Raw genomic sequence first — 18,241 nt, forward strand, 5'->3', positions numbered from 1 at the left:
CAATTTCATCACTTTCCTTGGTGTAACAGCTCTGGTCTTGGACACTGGTAATGTGCAGGAAGAGCTGAAAGATGATTTTTTTGTGTGGTTGTATGTATTGGAAATGAAAACATGCAAGTCTTACTTTGAAATCAGAGAGGATCTGGACCCAATCAACACACATGATATGCTATTTTTTATTTCCAAGTATCAAGTATTCAAGAGTTTGTTTTGTAAACACATGTTTACAACAGATGCTGACAGTAGGTTTCATTAAATCATGGGTTATATAACTTTAAAATTACTCTAAGCTCTGATGAGAAATAAATATAAATAAAAAAAGAAACCAAACATACAGGAGCCTAAAGTATGCAAAAATACCCAGCATAAACCAATTCTCTTTTTACCACAGCACAGCACCCACACACTCATACCATCAGACATACTCTACAAATTTCCTTAATACTCTACACATTTGCTTAATAATGAGTTTTTTAAAAACTAAACAGTTACAGGCAGTGTGCCCACTCCATGCTCCTACAATACCACTCAGACTGTTGCTGTTCTGCACAAATCATTTGGTAGAGGTATGCACTGCAGCCAGGGGCCAAACTCCCGTGTGCTCAGCTGGTGAAAAGAGCAGCTCTTCTTTCAGAAAAGCCTCCACTCAACTGTGGATCTCACTGACACAACATTTTCTTATTTTTTTTACTAAAACTCAGCTTTGGATCATTTTGCACATATTTTTTTGTTTTGTTTGGAAATTTGCCACCAGGTTTTCAAATATGGAGTTTGCTACAGAGGCAAATTTTCTGGCCTGTCGGTCAGAAGTGTGATTAGTGCTATTAGTGCTTTCAGTGCTATTTGGAATACAGACACCTGCCCTGCATGAGCAGCTCAGGCACGGTAAGACAAAAAAATTATGGTTCAGAATTCAAGATGGAAATTTTGTCTTCAAGATTTTAAAACCAAACCCCCATTTTGTAAATCATAGCTCACTTTCAAGTCAACCAGATTTGGCCTTTTTCCATTCCTACAGATAGAATTTGCTCTTATTCTACCCCTCTCTTTCTGGTATTCCATGAAAAAACATTCATATTTCAGATTTCAATCCTCATTTTAATTCAAACACTTGCTAATATTGCTCGGGTAAGTGGTTCCAGAATTTAGCCCCGTGTTTCTTATCATTACTACAGAATTTATTTTTAGCCCCTGCTTAAGCAAAGCAACTAAATAAAGTAACATGCTACAGCAGGCTGAATACATTCTACATGAGACTTCTGTGCTCTGTGTAGCTTTTACTTTACCTAATAGTGCTGGGCCAAATCCTACACAGACTCCTGAAATTGCCTACCCACAGAAGAGCTAGGTAGGAAGTGGCCCACCAGGAATTACAAACACTGTCTTTGTTGGAGCAGTCCAGACTTTAGGAACAGAAACACACACAGTTGCATCATTGACATGCCTTGAATATGTCATTTAAGTCATAGTGAATACATCATAAAATACTTCAGTACCTATTAGCACCACAGTGTTGTTTAGTCTTTTGTCCAGAGATTATTAAGCTGTCTCACCTTTCCTCAAGGTGAACAACATTTTGGATGTTTTTTGTAGCCCTTCATGAATTCCACAGCTTTTCACCTATTCTATATAATGAACAGAACACTGTTACAGGATAACATTGTGACAACTGGTTTGAGATTGGAAAAATGAAAACTACGATACACACAATGGATAATGCAATAATTAGAAGAGTAGAATGGAACCTGGATAAATAAGCATCTATTCTGTAACACTTGAAGTCAAGAAAACTTTGGAGCTACTTTGAAATTGCAGAGCTACATCTGTGTTTAACAGGCTGTATTAACAAAAAAGATAGCTGAGCTGAAGGACTGGAGGAGTGACTGCTAAAATTATTAACTGCAGTTAATAATTATATAATAATAATGCAACCAATATGGCCATGGGATATGGGTAGTGTTAACCTTCCTTCTTAATTTGTGCAATAAATTATGAGGAAAATATAGGAAAAACGTCCTTCCTAAGGATCAGGTAGGCTTTCAAACCTTTGGCCACAAAGTAATATTAGTGATATTCAGTGTAAAGGAGACAAACCCCATGAACCCGGCCATATCCTGTCCTCACACTGAAGGCCCCACATCTCTACTCTGTGACAATGTTTACATGTAATCTTTTTGAATTGTTATTTGTCAAACAACATGTTAAAAGAAAAAAAAAAGAAGAAAGCCCTAATTCCCTACAAAATTATAAATCTACCACCATGATGTTGACTGTCCATTTTGTAAGTACTCTGAAGGGATGAAAACGCCCAAAAATCAAGTCCAGTACGTGAAGAACCTGAAATGTGTTGATCACAGGTGGAATCTGTAAGTAGCAAACACTCTGTCCAAAGGAAAGACAATGCAGGTCGCAGTCCTGGTAAATCTCTGTTACCAGCTGCTTTAAGCCCCTGGAAAGCAACCACAGCTGGATGGCTTCAGCTGGGGGAGCCCAGATTTTGAAGCCTGCAGCATGGCATCTCCTAAGCCATTGTAAAAGACACATTACTGAGAAAACAGAAAAAGATAAACTTGTTTAGGAAGATTTTTGTCTTCAAATATAGTAGTAATAACCAGTGAATAGAGTATAAAAGCTAAACAAGCTTGATATTCCCTAGTTCACAAACACTTGCTAAAGCACCAGCTTGTTAACTTCCAACACAAGGTATGGCCTAGTTCTTCAGCCTCAACATTGGACTGGTGAGGCCAAGAATCTGGCTCCAAAATAGCAGTAAGACACTTTGGACCTATTTATCAGTAGTTTTATGTCAATATAACAGCCTGAAGAGCTGTGGTATCACATGCACAGAAAAGTGTAGTAAGGCAGCAATTATTCAGGTATTTTGGGGGGAAAACCTGCAAGAACAATGCAGAAGGGGCTGACTGCTGTCCCAGAAATGCTCTCTGAAGCTCCCCTGAGCAGGCAGAGCTCTGCTCCATTTGTGTGGGATACTGACAATTTGTCATCTGAACCTCTAGCTCCAAATTCTGTGAAAGGGCACAATTTGAGTCTACAACATCACCTGAGCAATTTCATTGGCTCTAAGGTCAGAAGGATGCCTTTATGTAATCTATCTCCCTGGGTAACACACAGGTTTTCAGACAGAAATTCATAAAATAAGTGAATGGCAGGAACAGTGAGAATGAATCTTAGACCATTCCCACAAAATATTTTGAATTTGAATTCTATTTGAAAATGACAGCCTTCCTCCATTGCTGGATATGTAAGTAGCCACACCTGAATGCCACAGGAGAGTGCTCAAGTGCTACTTTGTGCTATTCTGGTTACAATTATCACTGAATCCATGGGGGAAATGCTCAGCATAGAAATACTCTTTAGATAAATGCTTTTTGAATGCAGACAGGATTCAGTCCCATACTTACAAATGTGCATTATTTTCAAGTGCATTACTTAAATATATAAATTTACCCACATATTAAGTGTTCTGCTGGATCAGAGCCATAATGAATGAATAGCTAATACTACAAATTAATAAGCAATACTAAAAAAACTATTTTTGAAAACAGTATATTAATTTAGGACCTTTCAAATGTACATTTCTAATATTTAGTAGGAGATTTGTGCCTCCACTTACATAACAGTACGTTCTGAAGAACTACATGCACTTTTAAAGATATATAGGCTGGCCAAAGAACTGAAATTTTCTGAATAAATACAATTTGCACCATAATATTCAAAGGTTCTTGCAGCTGCTCACACTGTACTGAAAGGCTATAAAATGCCATTGGTTGTAAATTATACTGTATTTTATCCAGTATGCTCAAGGAGAAGAAGGACGACCAAAACCAGAGGGGCTTTTGACTAAAACTGGAAACATGGACAGTCCCACTCTCCAGATTACTCCAGCCCTGCAAAGATCTACAAATTATCTCTTGAGGGTGCTGTGTTCATAAGCACCTAAGGTCATGGCTGCATCCATTCTGAAGTTTTCTCATTTTTGAGGAAACAAGAGTGAATGGGAGGCTAAGCAGGGACAATTAACCTGTTCACTCAAGTCCATGTATTTAGGTACTCCTCCTCTCATGTTCCTCACTCTAAATCAGGACTACGTGGTGGAAGAGGGATTTGTTCTGTCCCTATGATGGCAAGGTGGCACTTTGGCCATCACCAGACATTGCTCCATATTATCACTGGCTGGTAAGCTGCAGGAAGGTGACTTGGGTTTGCTACCAATAGCAGCCTGTGGGTGAGCAGGACACCTGCTTCACCTTTCCTTGGATTCACTGCCAGCAAACCTTTTGTGTTCAGGGACACAGAGGGAAGGTGGCAGAAATTACAACTTAATGGAATTATAAGTTCTGTGGTGAGAGGATCTCACAGTAGGAAGCCAGCATGGGCCCCTTCACCAGATGACAGGCAAAGTTCTTTTTTAGTTCTGTGAAGTTGGTTTAGCACCATGTGTCAAACACAACCACTGCTAGGGGTGCACTCAGTGTCTGGAGATGCTGCTTCCTCCAGCAGTGACATCTTCAGAACACAGTGTCTGGTCAGCAAGTCTCAGTCCATACACCCATCAATGGCAATGCTGGAATTAACACTTCAAGAAGTGAATGTGTTTCCCCTGAAGACCCTTATTGGCTTAGTTTGGACTGTTACAGATTACTCACAAGAAACCTTCTTTCAGGAATCAATCAAAAACTGACCAGAGTCTTGGTTTTCTTTCTTTCAGAGGATGCTGACTTAATTGATTTTATAGAAATTTATTTGCATTGCCAAAATTATCTTTATCCAAAACCAGGAAAAAAATTGTTTGAAAAGTAAGGAATTACATTTTGTTTTGCATGTAATACTTAAAGAAAAATTAAAATTTATTTTCCAATTAAAAATTAAAATTGAAAGTATGTAAAGGCGGCTTTTTCAGTATTTCCAAAGTTAACATCTTTTTTTCTACATTCCACTTTTTCAACCATTTAGGAAATATGAATATTCTTGGAAGTTGAAGGGTCAGGATATCCTAAAAAATAGATGGTTTCCATTGCAACAAGCTCTGAAATCCCTTGAACGCTCAGAAACAGCAGCAACTGCAGAAGTGTCACTTTTATCACTCTCATTCTTTGGCATCAGTGCCATTAGTTCCTAACAATCCTAATCTCCTCTTCCTTGGTTTTTGTATGGAACTGAAGCACACAAGGCATGAAATACAAGAGATCAGGACAGATGATTAATCTTCAGTCTTTTACAATTCCCTAAATGCTCTGTTCCTGAGGTATTTGAAAAGATTGTCACTCTTCACTTCTCCTGTGGTGATTAAACTGGGGAAGTGATAAAAATGGATGGGGGCTGGGCTGCAATTACACTTTGTCATACTACTTTGCCAATTTTTGCCGTGGTATAAAATTCTTGGTGCAACAAGCATTTGAGACTGAAGCAAAAGGAAACATTTTTATCATCTATTCTGATCTCATATAGCAAATATATATATATATATATATATATATATATATATATATATATATATATATATATATATATATTTACCAAACACCTTGGAGCCAAGGAAATTTATTTCTCAGGACAAGAAGTATAGAAGCCAATTATCTCAGGAAGTGGGTACTAACTGAGGACATGTTGTATCCAGTGGCTGCATAAAAGGAAAAGACATTCTCAGGCTTAACCCAAAAAAAGCTGTTAATATTGACAGAATAGTAGGAAGAAGTCAAAACAATATTCCTCTATGTTTGGGGTAAAGGAATTTGAGTTTTCAGACAGGAAGAGTAAGAATTGTTACAAACGACATAAATGGACTGACACATTCTCAAATAAGCAGCCCCATGGGTAGTCCCATGTGCTGGTCAAGAAGATCCAGATGATGACAAAAGGCAGTTGGCAAAGGCAGAGAGGGAAATCTACTCTTCCCAGGAGAACTCAATGCATGCCAAGGAGAGTGCTGCCTCTATTTTCAAGGACTTGGTTCTATATAATGTTTGATCAATATACATGTTCTAAATTGAAAAATTAAATCAGGAATAACTGTTCAAAAATATGTAGAAGCTTTGCTCTTTCCTATTTATTTTCACACAAGTTCTCTACTCAGCAAAATGCAAACCAGACTATCACTGAGTCCTCTTAAAAGACTGCTTTTTCATTTCCTACACTTCTAAGACTTCCCCTGCAGGGCACAATACAGCCTGGACTTCCCAGTGTCCAACTGACATAATTTTCTGCCCTTTGAGACATCATTAGTACCTCACGAGCAAAGCCTCCAGAGCAAGAAAGGAAATGCCAAGCACATTTGATTAGAAAGTTTCAGCATCTCCCAGGGAGAGAACACACTACAGTAATTTGGAATAAACAAAGGCCACATCACGTCCTGTATATCCACACTTGCTGATAATTTCTATTCTAAGCTCTTCACCCAGAGGGCCAAAGGAGAGACAAACTCACCCTCTGCCTTCACAGGAGCTTTCAGTGAAGCTGAGAAAAGGAAAGGCAGACATGTGTGGGACACAGCACACAACCAGGACCTGTCCTACCAGCCCACCCAGCACCAGGCAGCTGGAGAGGCAGAAGTGTGGCAGAAACCAGAGGGTCTGAGCCAGCCTCCCCTCCCAGCTGCCCTGGGTGCCAGGAGTGCAGGGAGAGCCTCCCAGCTGGCAGCACGGTGGGCAGGCTGCTGGCAGCCCCTGGAGGGGCTCCTCTGCTCACTCCTGCAGCCTGAGCTCTGCTGTCACTGACCCGCCACGTCCCAGACACCAGACGAGGCCACCAGCTCTCCCTGGGGACTTTCCCACTGAAGCTGAACTAGACTGGCATGCAGTTCTGAAGGACAGCCAAACTTCCTATCAAGCTACACCCAGCTGTTTTCTTCTCCAGGATTTGGTGCTAGTAACAGCCACCCAAATAACATTGCAGAAATATGCACATATCTGCTCTGGTATGTGTGTATGATTCCTACATGTTAATGTTACTATAAACCAATACTGAGGTTTTTTACTTCAAGCATTACAGTATCCTATATACTTTGTGAAGAATAACTACATCCCATCAGGTGAAAATTAATGCACATTTTGACAGGATAAAGATGTTACAACTCAACATTTGCAAACATTACCTGATGTATAACTCTTGTATGGCTTGACATGTTATTAACAGTACTTTAAAACTTATGTTATTTTTTAATTTAATGATTACGCCTGAAAATAGCCCCTTTCAAATTCAGTTGCAGTAATGTCTTTAAAAGCAAGCTTTAAACTTAATTTGCTGCACATACAATTATCCAAATAAGTTGCATAGTTTAAATAAGTTCAGTTGTGCTTTGTAGCAGAACTCACAGTAATTACTCATCTCTTAAAAATACAATTTGCAGGTACAAAGTTGACAATACATTTAAGCATTTTTGTGAGTCTAGACATCAACAATATGAGTTTTTGTCACTCTTCCACTGACTTCTGCTGTTCGTAACACCTCAACTTTACAATGATATTAGATCAGAGCATGGACATTTAATGGACACATCTGAAATAATTACAAACACAATTTTTAAAACTCCATTGTCGGGAGGGGAGAAATAAGAACTCGGGTTGGTTGAGGTATCCAGCCCTCAGGAACATATTATGGTTGTTTGCATCAAGCTTTGTTGGTTTTATCACGTGTTACATTTAGATTAAAAATAGAAGGCACAGGTGTTTTACAAGGCGCCGTAACTAAGTCAACCAACAAAACTAAATATTACATTACCAAGCCAGGGGTCTATATCTCAACAGTGACTTCTTCCAATGCATTTTCACTTGAGGAATTTATTGCTTCTGAAAAAGGGCCGGGGTAGGTCTGTGCTAAGCAGTTCATTCCTTGTGCCACACTCATGTCTCCTTGGGAACTGAAGGTAGGGCAGGATCTAGTCCGTGCATAGTTTTGTTGGGGTCCAGCTTGTCCAACCATCTCACTCACAGTGTTCACCGGTGAAGCCCTCCAACTCTGTCTCAGCAGTTGTTCTTCTTTACACTTTAAGGAATACCAGGCCAGGAAAATAAAAAAGAATCCCACGAACTTGAGAGCAGCTGCCAACCCGAAGTAGACAAAACGAAATGAGGTGACATCGTATTCCCAACAAGATCCTTGTACACCGCAATCCTGTTGCCAAAGCATGCACGTGGTGTCAATAACAGCCCCAAAATAAATTGGAGTGGGAATGTAAGCTGAAACAAAAATAGCATGAGAAATAATATGTGTTAGCATATTGTGGAAAACTTCTAAAGAAACTATATGCCCCAGCTAAAGAGTGTAGGTTGAACATTTTTGAGATTTCTACACTGCTGTTCTCACAAGAAATGTAAAACATGGAAGACTGGCCAGCCAATCTTCTCACCAATACTATTTACCCCACATATGAAACCTACCACAAATGGGAGAGAATTGAAAGAAGCCAATGCAGCAGCACCTTAACAACAGTTACTTCATTCTGTTGTGCCCAGACAGCTCTTCTTGAGCTATTTGTCCCCCCCAAAAAAAATCCAATTTTGTTCTCAGGTAGATAGAAGGTGAAATACATTATTTCCATAGCATTACCTGCTGAACATCCTTTGCCCATGAGCTGGGAAAGGTGCTGTTTTTAGATTAAGGTGAAAAACCACTGAAGATCACAAAATGTTTTTGAAGATAGATGTAAGGGGTAAGACCATTAAGATTATAAATTTCCTTTTGAATAGATCTTCCCAAGAAACAGACTTTAACTTCTAAGGCAGCTAAAAATGCAGCCAGTCCAATGAATGCTCCTCCTTTCTTCAGAAATACAACATCTTTAAGATGAGATTGAAACATCCTTCCTCAAACAAAACTTGAAGATGCAGCTTTATGGGCTTCTCTTGTTCTCTTAGAATAGACCTTGCTTGCTCTACTCATGTATTTCATAGCAGCTGAACACCTGGAGTGTTCTTTATGGGCAGGATTTTAGAAATTCAAAAGCTTGAAAGAGAATGCTTTGAAAAATAAAGACCTTTAATATCTATCCATTTTTGCTTTGAAACACTAGAAAGACATTAAATAATATTAGAAGAAAGACATTAAGACATTAAGTAACAAATGCTTATTTTAAAAATTAGAAAAACTATTGTTTTTGCTGAAAGCAACAGAATTCTGTTTTTGAAAGCTAAAAAATCCTTATAAAATAAAACTTGGCAACTATTAATTTTTAAATACAATTTGAAACAGTAAAAATTTATCTTTTTGTGAAACGATGTTGTTCTAGAAAGTAAGTAACCAAAAAAGTAAATTAACCACATTTTCAGATGCAATCTTTTCAGAAGTTATTAATTTTAGGTTCCTAATACAGTTAGCCAAGCAGTTAGTTGCAGATTTATGGCATTTTAATACTTTTATGGTGCATTTGAGCTGAACAGGGCCTTTATGGAAATGCTGAGCTATTGTTGGACTTACCAAGAGTTCTTAATAAAACAAACTGCATTCCTAGTGCAAAGGGCCGCTCCCCATCTTCCACAGACCTAGCAGGTGAACAGAAAACTCCAGTGAAGGAACAGTCATAACCCATCATCATCCTGCTATGTTCTGGCTCTACCTCATGGCTTTTTTCTCAGCTACAGAAAATCTTTGTCTAAATTTCTTGTCTTTAGCTTCTACTATTGTTAACTCCTACAGCTAGGAAAAAATACAGCCAGCCCCTCCTGGACCTGTTTAATCAAAATCTCAGTCATGACTTTTGACCTTTTTTTACCTGTATAAGGCCTGAAGAATTTGATCCAAACACATTAAGGAAATTCAGAGAATCCACACAAAATGTTTATGGCTTGTCATGATAACTTTCTATTATTTCATTAGACTTAATTTATTTTTCTTAATGTTTTTGAGGTAAATTAGAATTAATAGATAACTAAATTGTTGAAGGCTGGACTTAGTTTCTGAATTTAACAAATCTTTGTGTAGCATAAGCACTTTGGAGTTACTTTAAAAAAAGTATCAGTACAAACATACAAACAGTCTCTTTAAATACCTTTTCAATTCAAGTAATACACAGCGGTTTCAAAGGAAAAATGTCAAGCTTACAAAGACTAAATACAAAGTAACAAAATTCCACACTGCAACTACAATTTTAGTAAACTACAAATTATCTACTGATTTTGAAATATTTTTCAGTCTTAATCTAAAAGTCTTAAGATCGACAGCTTCTAATGACATTGAAATACACTATAAAAACACACAAAAAGTCTGCAGTCAAACTGATGCAGCTGTGGAACAGTTTTGACGTCAAGAAACTGAGAAATTAGAGAACCAACTTGTGCCACATGCACAAAGCACAGTATGTGGTTTGGGACAGCAGGTGTCACTGTCCATGTGTGTGGGCCCCCATTTTTTGTACTGAGCACTACAAAATCCTGTTGGAGATGTCCCTTACGTACCTCACTAGTGTGAAGTTCACTGCAATATTGTTTTTCATTTGTCTTTGCTAATTGCAATGCAAGGGCAATATTTTTTTTATTACATGTGGGAAATACAGAGGCAGAAGGAATGAAGTCAGAAGTCTTTAAATCACAGCGGTGCTGTGCACACTATAGTTGAGGTAAGGCTGAGCAGCTGGAATTCTGATGTGCCCAGCCCCGAGTGCCTGGCTTCAATGTCCCAACAGTGACCCTTACAACCATTCTGTGGATTCTTTGAAAGGCAAACTGGAAGGCAAAATTCCTCAATGTGAGAAAAGGATAATTTTAAATACTAACTTTTTTCATTTGCATTTGAAAATCCAAACCATTGCTCTAAGAAGGTTGAAAATTTTCCAGGAGTAATCATTTTCTTCATGATGCTTTGCTTGTTTTCTCTTTATAGCAGCTGGAATTTACTGCACACTTCATGTTTCCTAAAGCAGATTACCATATCACATATTCTAAATACAGATTTCACCCTATCCCTGTCAGCCCCTTCACTTTTTAAGGCTACACAAGGATTCTATACACTTTTTAAGGAAACACAAGGATTCTATTCACTTTTTAAAGATACAGAAGCTTCACAGGCACTGGTGATAAGCGGGCACGGCAAACATACATACGAAACATCTCGGAGTTCTCACCTGAGAGTCACTATGACTGCTGATGGCTGGGCACACGCTGTTATAAGGGTTACAATGAAGAGGAATATGAGGAATGGGATGAGTGTGTTGCAGGTTCGGTCACACTTCCCAGACACAGCGTAGCCGTTCTCATTCAGGTAGGTTTTGACAATCACCAGCCGGAGCTGACTGCGCTGGCCCACTGTGGGCGGAGTGATCACCTGGCGGCTCTGCACACAGGCACATTCTGTGTAATTTCTGACCTGGGAGAGCAAGAAAGAACATTGCCATGTGAAAAATATCTGTAAGAAAGACATTGCAAACAGACATTGTGCAACAGTCCTGTGGTACTTCTCAGCTGAGAATCTTCTGCCTTGAGCATCATTACCCCAAGCACAAGCAAAGTTACATCTCCAAGTAATTTTAAAGCTGGCCAGGACTCTCTGTGATGAGGTTGCTTTTCCATTGCTTTATTTCTCTCAGTTTATTTTTAAAAATCTGGAACATATTTGGGAAATATTGACAAAACAATTCAATCACTTGTGACAGGGAGGCTGGAGAAAAATATTGTTTCTATTGTACTACAAAAAATGTGAGGAAACGCTCTTCAGACAGCAGTGAAAATGCCATATTCTGAAATTCAGCAAGATGCTGATTTTCATATTCAGGCAGTGTCTTCTGCCATGTTAATGGAAGGCCAGATCTGGCCAAAGAGCAACAAGCTGCACTTTATGCTTGAAGCTCAGGACCTTCCACCTGGATGTGGGCAGAGATCAGGTCAGAAGCAAAACCAGATAATAAAGGGAAAGCAGAGACTAAAAGAGCGAGACTGGAGGACTCACTGAGAGATCCCTGAATGGACAAAGAGAACGAAATTAAGATGAAGAGACTGAATAAAGAAGTAGCATTTCACAGGCAAACAGGACTGTGATTTGAACAAGGGGAGGAAGAGCTAGATCAGAAATAGCCTTCTTTCACATTTATGTTACTTCTGTTTTCATCTGATGTATGGCAAAGGGGTGTGCAGCAGACCAGTATACTCCAGCGCTACAGAAGAAATTGGCCAGGACATATGCAATGTTACAGAAATGAGCTTTATGTTTCAATTTTTGCATTCATCAAACCTTGGACTACACAGGCACAGAAGTTACAAAACTGTCTTAAGATAGTGAATTTAAGCACTTAGACATCAAGACATATCCAAATCATGGCAGTTTGCAATTTTTAATATATACCTTTATGTGCATCCATGCCATCATGGAGCCTCATACTTTTTTTCCTTATGGAATTTAGCCAAACATCTTAATAAAGCATCTATTTATCCAATATTTTACCTCCTATTTTCAAATGTGACTTCAGGTATTTTTTTTTCCTCAGACAAAGAATATTCAACTACAAAGATGGAAGGACTCATATTTCATTTTGGATTTTTTATAATAGTGACTATTACAGCTTAACTCTTTCAAAAAAGAGTCCTTTATCTTCAAAATAGTTATGAGGTATTGATGTTATCTCTATTTTGTAATTAAGTAACTGAAACAGATCAAAGATTTCACAAACATGGGTGACTAATTTGAGACAACTGGAATCCTTTTGTTCACAACATTTTCCATTATACCCAACTAAATTTATTCTAAATGTAAACTTCAAATACAGATTTAGGCAGCCCATCTACAAGTGACACTTCTGTTTGTTGCTCATGTTCATTCATCATCCAGAACATGAAGAATACAAGAATAATGACCAACGGGGAGAAGTTCTGTTTAACTGACTTGCCCAACATCACTTAGAAACAAAGCCAGTGACAGATTCTGGTTTCCAAAGGCAGCACTCCACTCTAACATCACATGAGTACCTGATTTATTTCTATAGTACCTCACCCTAAACTCTTTATTGCTTCCAAATGCAAATGCCAAATAGGAATCCTACAGAAATTAGACCTCTTTACCACACACTCTTTATTCATCCGCAGAGAAACTAAGTCTGTGTATTAAATGAGACAGACATAGCATGACAGAAGTATTAGGAGTATAGGAATAGATACATGCATAAATATGTGTATATATATAAAAAACAGGTATGAACTGTACACTAGTATCCTTTCCTCTTAGTTTGAACTTTTAAATGGTTAATTTTGAAAACACTCTATGTCATAAACTTAAATATTATATGTTAGCAACATTTTGTGTGTTATACAGTGGCACTAACTCACATTTTTGTTGTTTTTAAAAGCACCATACAAAAAGGATTATTTAATCCAAAAAAGTTCCTTTTCCAAGCAATGTCAGCTCTATTCTATTCACCATTAGCTACTGAGTTAAAACTTCAGACAGCATCTTTTCTTAAATCATAAAATGCAACAGCATGTTTCATAATCTGTAGACCACACACTCCCAGAGTATTTCCCTACTAAATAAATTAATAGTGCTGGTTCAATAACAGATGAAATGCAACAAAGACCAAGCCTGTCTCAGTCCAGGAAAGCACAAATTAGATTATAGAGACACTGAAATTTAACCACAGGCTTACACTGCAGGCTTTTCCAATTGATCAAAACAATTTTCTACTAAAACCCAGCAAGATAATCTAAATAAGAAAAAAAAAATTAAGGGAAACTAATCTGTTCTCAGTAGCATCTATGTATGAACATGCTTTTTCAGACCATTATCTAGGTGACCTGAGAAAACACAGTGCTGGACCTAACATCCTCCTGCTTCACAGGCTGGCTCACAACTGCAAACTGGGAGACTGATACTTTTTAAGCAAGCTTTCTGGAAAGCACAATCAAGCCCTAAGAAAGTCAATGTTTACATTACTTCTTGTCTTTCTTAATTATCCTTTTTTAAAGGACAGACTGTAACAGAAGAATTTAAGAGTTCATTTTTAAGGAAACTAATATGAACATAATACTGTGTTGATATTTAAGTCAGATTCTAGTTTTTAACTGTCTTCTTGTGCCCAGTCCTGGAAATTGCCAAATTTCCATGGTTTGGTTTTACCAGCAGGATGTCCTTCTCCAGTTCAGCATAACTAGAATGCTGGGTTGTAACAAGCAATGTATTTCCAAGAAAGAAAGTGGATTATTAACATCTTTTAAGTTCTTGTGACTTGAGTTTGATGACAGCCTTCATTTAGCCTGGAAGAGGTTTAGAAAAAGGCCGTGGGACTGGTAGAACTGTTTTACAAGAGCAGAATACATGGGCAGTCTTTAGCTAGCCAGGCAAACCACAGACCTATCAGTGCACTGGTGCAGGTGCAAGAGCTACTTGGTCAAAATGACGAGGCTGACACAAACACCAAAGACTTCAAACAAATCCTAACTAAATTTAAACCCCAGTTTAAAACACTTCCAACTACCTGAAGAGTTAAGTTCTTCCTTCAGTTCAGAGAAGGAGTCACAAAAAGCCCCAAACTGCTCAAAAGGTAAGACTGAGCTTGAAGAAAGACAGTTTGACATGTCTGCCTCTGTTGGCAGAGAGCTGAGTTAGATGACACTGACCCAAGGTACCCCTCCAAGCCCTGCAGGAACAGCAGGCATGCAGGTCACTGCCACCAAGGTCTTTGGGGTCTGTACAGCAAACACCAGCCCTTCCTATGCCATGGCATTTGCACTCACTCAGCTCAAGGATTCACTTAGTACAAATGAACTTGTGCCTCAAATTGGTGTATAACTAAAGGAAGTGGGTTGGCACCATGCAAGAACAGCACTGCCAGTCTTTCAAATCATGGAAAGGCTCAGAAATGGACAAGTCACCTGCAGAGAACTTCTCTGAAGCTCAGAGGAGGGAAGTTTGAGCCAGGAACAGAGAAGTCTTCAATCTGCACAGGTCTCAAGGGGCTACTCAGGGGTTGTGTGTGGGTGGTGGGTGAAGCACTTACCCCTGTGCTGTGGTTTCCACCACTGATGCAGCCAGCTAGGCAAGGATTAAAATATGTTATTCCATCTGATCCACAGACAGGCTCGTACTCATGAATCTTACATCCACAGTTAACATTACAGCTTCCAGTCAGATTCCTGTGGGCCATGGCAAGAGTGGGACTGAAGAAAGGAAAAAGAACATGCTAGTAGAGCACGCACAGATACCCATATTCTCCTGTACAGAGGGAGCAAACATCCTATTCATTAACTCTGGAACTGAGAGGTGATTATTAGATAAAGGCTGTGTTAACTCTGGGTTATATATATGACTTAAACAACATAGAAGAACACCCAAGTCATCCTTGCCATCAACTAAAAACACAATAAAAGAAATAATACCAAAGTTTAAAATTTGTATCATATTTAGCTAGGTGTGTTTTTCCCCTGTTTTTTTTTCCTCTATGAAGTAAGACACCACTATTTTATGTCTATTCTAAGCTGTAGCAATTTCTCGTTGATTATTAATGAAAGATTCAGTGATAAGATATGAGGATTCTGTGAACTAATAAGAACTAATAGGCATCTTTTCCTACATACCAACAACTGTTCAGAAAACAATGCTTGTATGACTTTTGTATTCTGTGAAATTTACAGGAAGTTCTCTAGATCTGGAAGACTGCTGTCCTTTTACTAAATGTCTGTAAATGAATCACCACTCTGCTTCCTAGACCATTCCCCAAAATGTGGCCAAAGCCTAAATGCCTTATGGATTTGGACATATTTCAAATGTTTATTTCCCATCCTTGAGTGAAGACAGCTTACACACCTGCACCTACACAGTTCCCTAAATCTACACTACTTTATGCTAGGTCTTTGAGAGCTCTGGCCAAAATGCAAACAGCAGCTTACTTCACTTCAGTAGTCCTTGAGAATTGGTAGCCATACTAATGTCTGAGAATTACACTGGAATGCACAACCACTCCACGCTGGGCACTACAGAATTAACTGTTCTGTCTTGTTTGTTCTGTCTTTCTCTCAGAACTGCACAATGGCCAGTGCTGTTTAAAACTACCTCAAGTGCCTCTGCTCTTGAGCAGATCAGTAGATATCCAGGGAATTTCCTCCTCAGCCAGGCAGGAGCTGAACGGAATCTGGACTGGGTTTGTGGCTGCATCCTCAAGATCTTGTACACATGCTCACAGACTGCCATGGCTGCCCTCACAAGGGCTGATGTTGGCTTGTCCTCATGTCTGTGATGCATGGGCAAGGCCAGTGTGAAGATAAACAACTAGCAGCTGACTTACTGCATCCCAGCTACCCAAGGGACCACAGGGAATGTTCTTCTGTTCCCATCTTCTACCCCTGACTAGCCCAGAGGCTTGGCTCAGGAGCCATTCTGCACACAGTGGCTGTCACCCCATGCTGTGTGTCACCTCACCTCCTGTCATTAGTGGCACTCAGTAGCATGACTGTGCTCAGAGTATTCCACCTGACTGGTTTTCTTGTATTTATACACCACTATTTGCTTTTGCTGAATATGCTTGTCTTCCCAGCTGTGCACTTCTGCAGACAATTAAATATTACTATGTAGCTTTCAAATATTTACTGACTTGTCTACTGATCACACAAATCAGGTTCACAAATTTAGCTCTTGGAGCTACTTTACACTTTATGGTCTAGCTGGATGCTAACCAAAGCCTTTCTGAGTGTTTTGTTTCTTGCTCTATAAACAAACAAGGTACACTTTTAGAAACAAGTTGCAGCTTAAGCAGGAAGTCAAATATCCAGGACTGGTAGTGGTTCTGTCACCTTCTCAGCTATCAGCTGAAATTTGTCATATTATATCCTGCTGGATTTCAGTAAGCAGTATGCAGCAACACATCATATAGCAACGGGCAGATTTTTCCAGTAATGTCTCAACAGAACTTTTTCTCCAATGGAAAAAAACACCAAATCATCCAAACATTCCTCGGGAACATACAAATTTCAGCAGCACAGTGACAAAAGCTTTTCACTCCAACAGAAGAGGCAGCATTTTTGGAGTTTTACAAAATCTTAGTCAGCCTGCTGAGCTGGATGCCCCAGATGCCTGAATACTTGGCTTAAGAAGAGACTCCACAACCTGCCTGGGAGACCCTTGTACCATGCTTCTTTTGAGAACAGGGCTTTGCCACACTGCACAGGACCAGGGAAAGCCCAGACTGCCAGGAAAGGCACAGCTCTTGCTCCAATCTCCAACCTCTCTCACCCTGCAGCACAAGTTCTTCTGATCTCTTATCCCTCTACCAACTAAAACCCTTCTCTGGAACAGATGGGTAGGGCTGTTCCACAGGCAGGAGAACCCATTCCCCATCTTGCTCTGCTTGCATAGCTAACTTCAGCTATGTAAGCTTCAGCTGCACTGTTGAACATTACCATGACACAGAGGTTAGGAAATCAGTTTTTTAAAAAAAATGGTGAAAGAAATCAGGCATGCAAGAAATGAGAAGCATGAAACTGGAAACTGAACTGAGACCACTGTGATAATTTAATCTCAGGCGCATTTTTTTGTTTGTCCTGAAGACGACTTCAGTTTACAGATACACAAAACAAATATGCTTATATTAATAAGAAGTTACTGCAAGCTCTGTCTCTCCAGCTTTCAACACCTTTTGTCCTCAGCATATCACTGTAAGGCTTATTTGTGGAATTTCTTTTTGTTGCTTAGAGCAAATACCTCGCAGAGAGGTTTGCACACAAAATCATCTATTAACTGCATTCCCAAAAGTTCATTATCAGAGAGTTGTAAGAGGCTCATGCTTTCATCTTCATTACCTTCACTCTTCACTCATTGTTCACTCCTCTTTCAGTGGTGGGAAACAAATGAAGGAGTTTCAGTGCTGGGGACATGAAATCTCTACTAACATGTGTCTGTGTAACCCCATTTTCATCATATGGGATCAACCACACAGCACATCCTACAACAGATTGCTTGAACGCTTCTTTCAGGAAGGAATCACTTTTTCTTGCAGGCATGCATTTTTCTGGAAGTAAGCTGAACCAAAGCACTCTACTAATCCTGCCTTCTGGCCCTGCAAGGCTGCCTACACTCCACAAAGGAAAACAAAGCATTTATCCCTGAATTACAGCATAGCACATCACAGATTTACCTGCATCAGCCATTAAGAGCAGGTTCTTAGGGAAATTCCACCGAAGCCAGTATGTCCTGCTCATGAGCTGATCTGTGGGAAAAGCTGCCTAGTCTCAATGCAGCAGCTGCTGTAGAAACATGGGATGTCTGAGAAAGAGCTGCTCTGCTTGTTTCAGCAGTGCAGATACTGCCAACTTGC

General features: G+C 39.3%; 1 protein-coding gene across 2 annotated transcripts in view; it reads right to left on the reverse strand.

The window, feature by feature from the left end:
• Positions 1–966: 966 nt before the first annotated feature.
• The window catches only part of SLCO5A1 (solute carrier organic anion transporter family member 5A1), a 74,322-nt gene continuing 57,047 nt past the window's right edge, over positions 967–18,241 (reverse strand). For both annotated transcript variants that reach the window (XM_071420840.1, XM_071420845.1), the window contains exons 7-10: positions 14,933–15,092; positions 11,075–11,316; positions 9,433–9,497; positions 967–8,195 (exon numbers count right to left, since the gene is read on the reverse strand). In XM_071420840.1, the coding sequence (XP_071276941.1) occupies positions 7,750–8,195; positions 9,433–9,497; positions 11,075–11,316; positions 14,933–15,092 (913 nt within the window). In that variant the 3' untranslated portion in view covers positions 967–7,749. The remainder of the gene's footprint in view (positions 8,196–9,432; positions 9,498–11,074; positions 11,317–14,932; positions 15,093–18,241) is intronic.

The sequence above is a fragment of the Agelaius tricolor genome, unplaced genomic scaffold (assembly GCF_023055355.1).
Source record: "Agelaius tricolor isolate 1412-34295 unplaced genomic scaffold, bAgeTri1.0.p SCAF_2, whole genome shotgun sequence".
Classification (NCBI taxonomy): Eukaryota; Metazoa; Chordata; class Aves; order Passeriformes; family Icteridae; genus Agelaius; species Agelaius tricolor.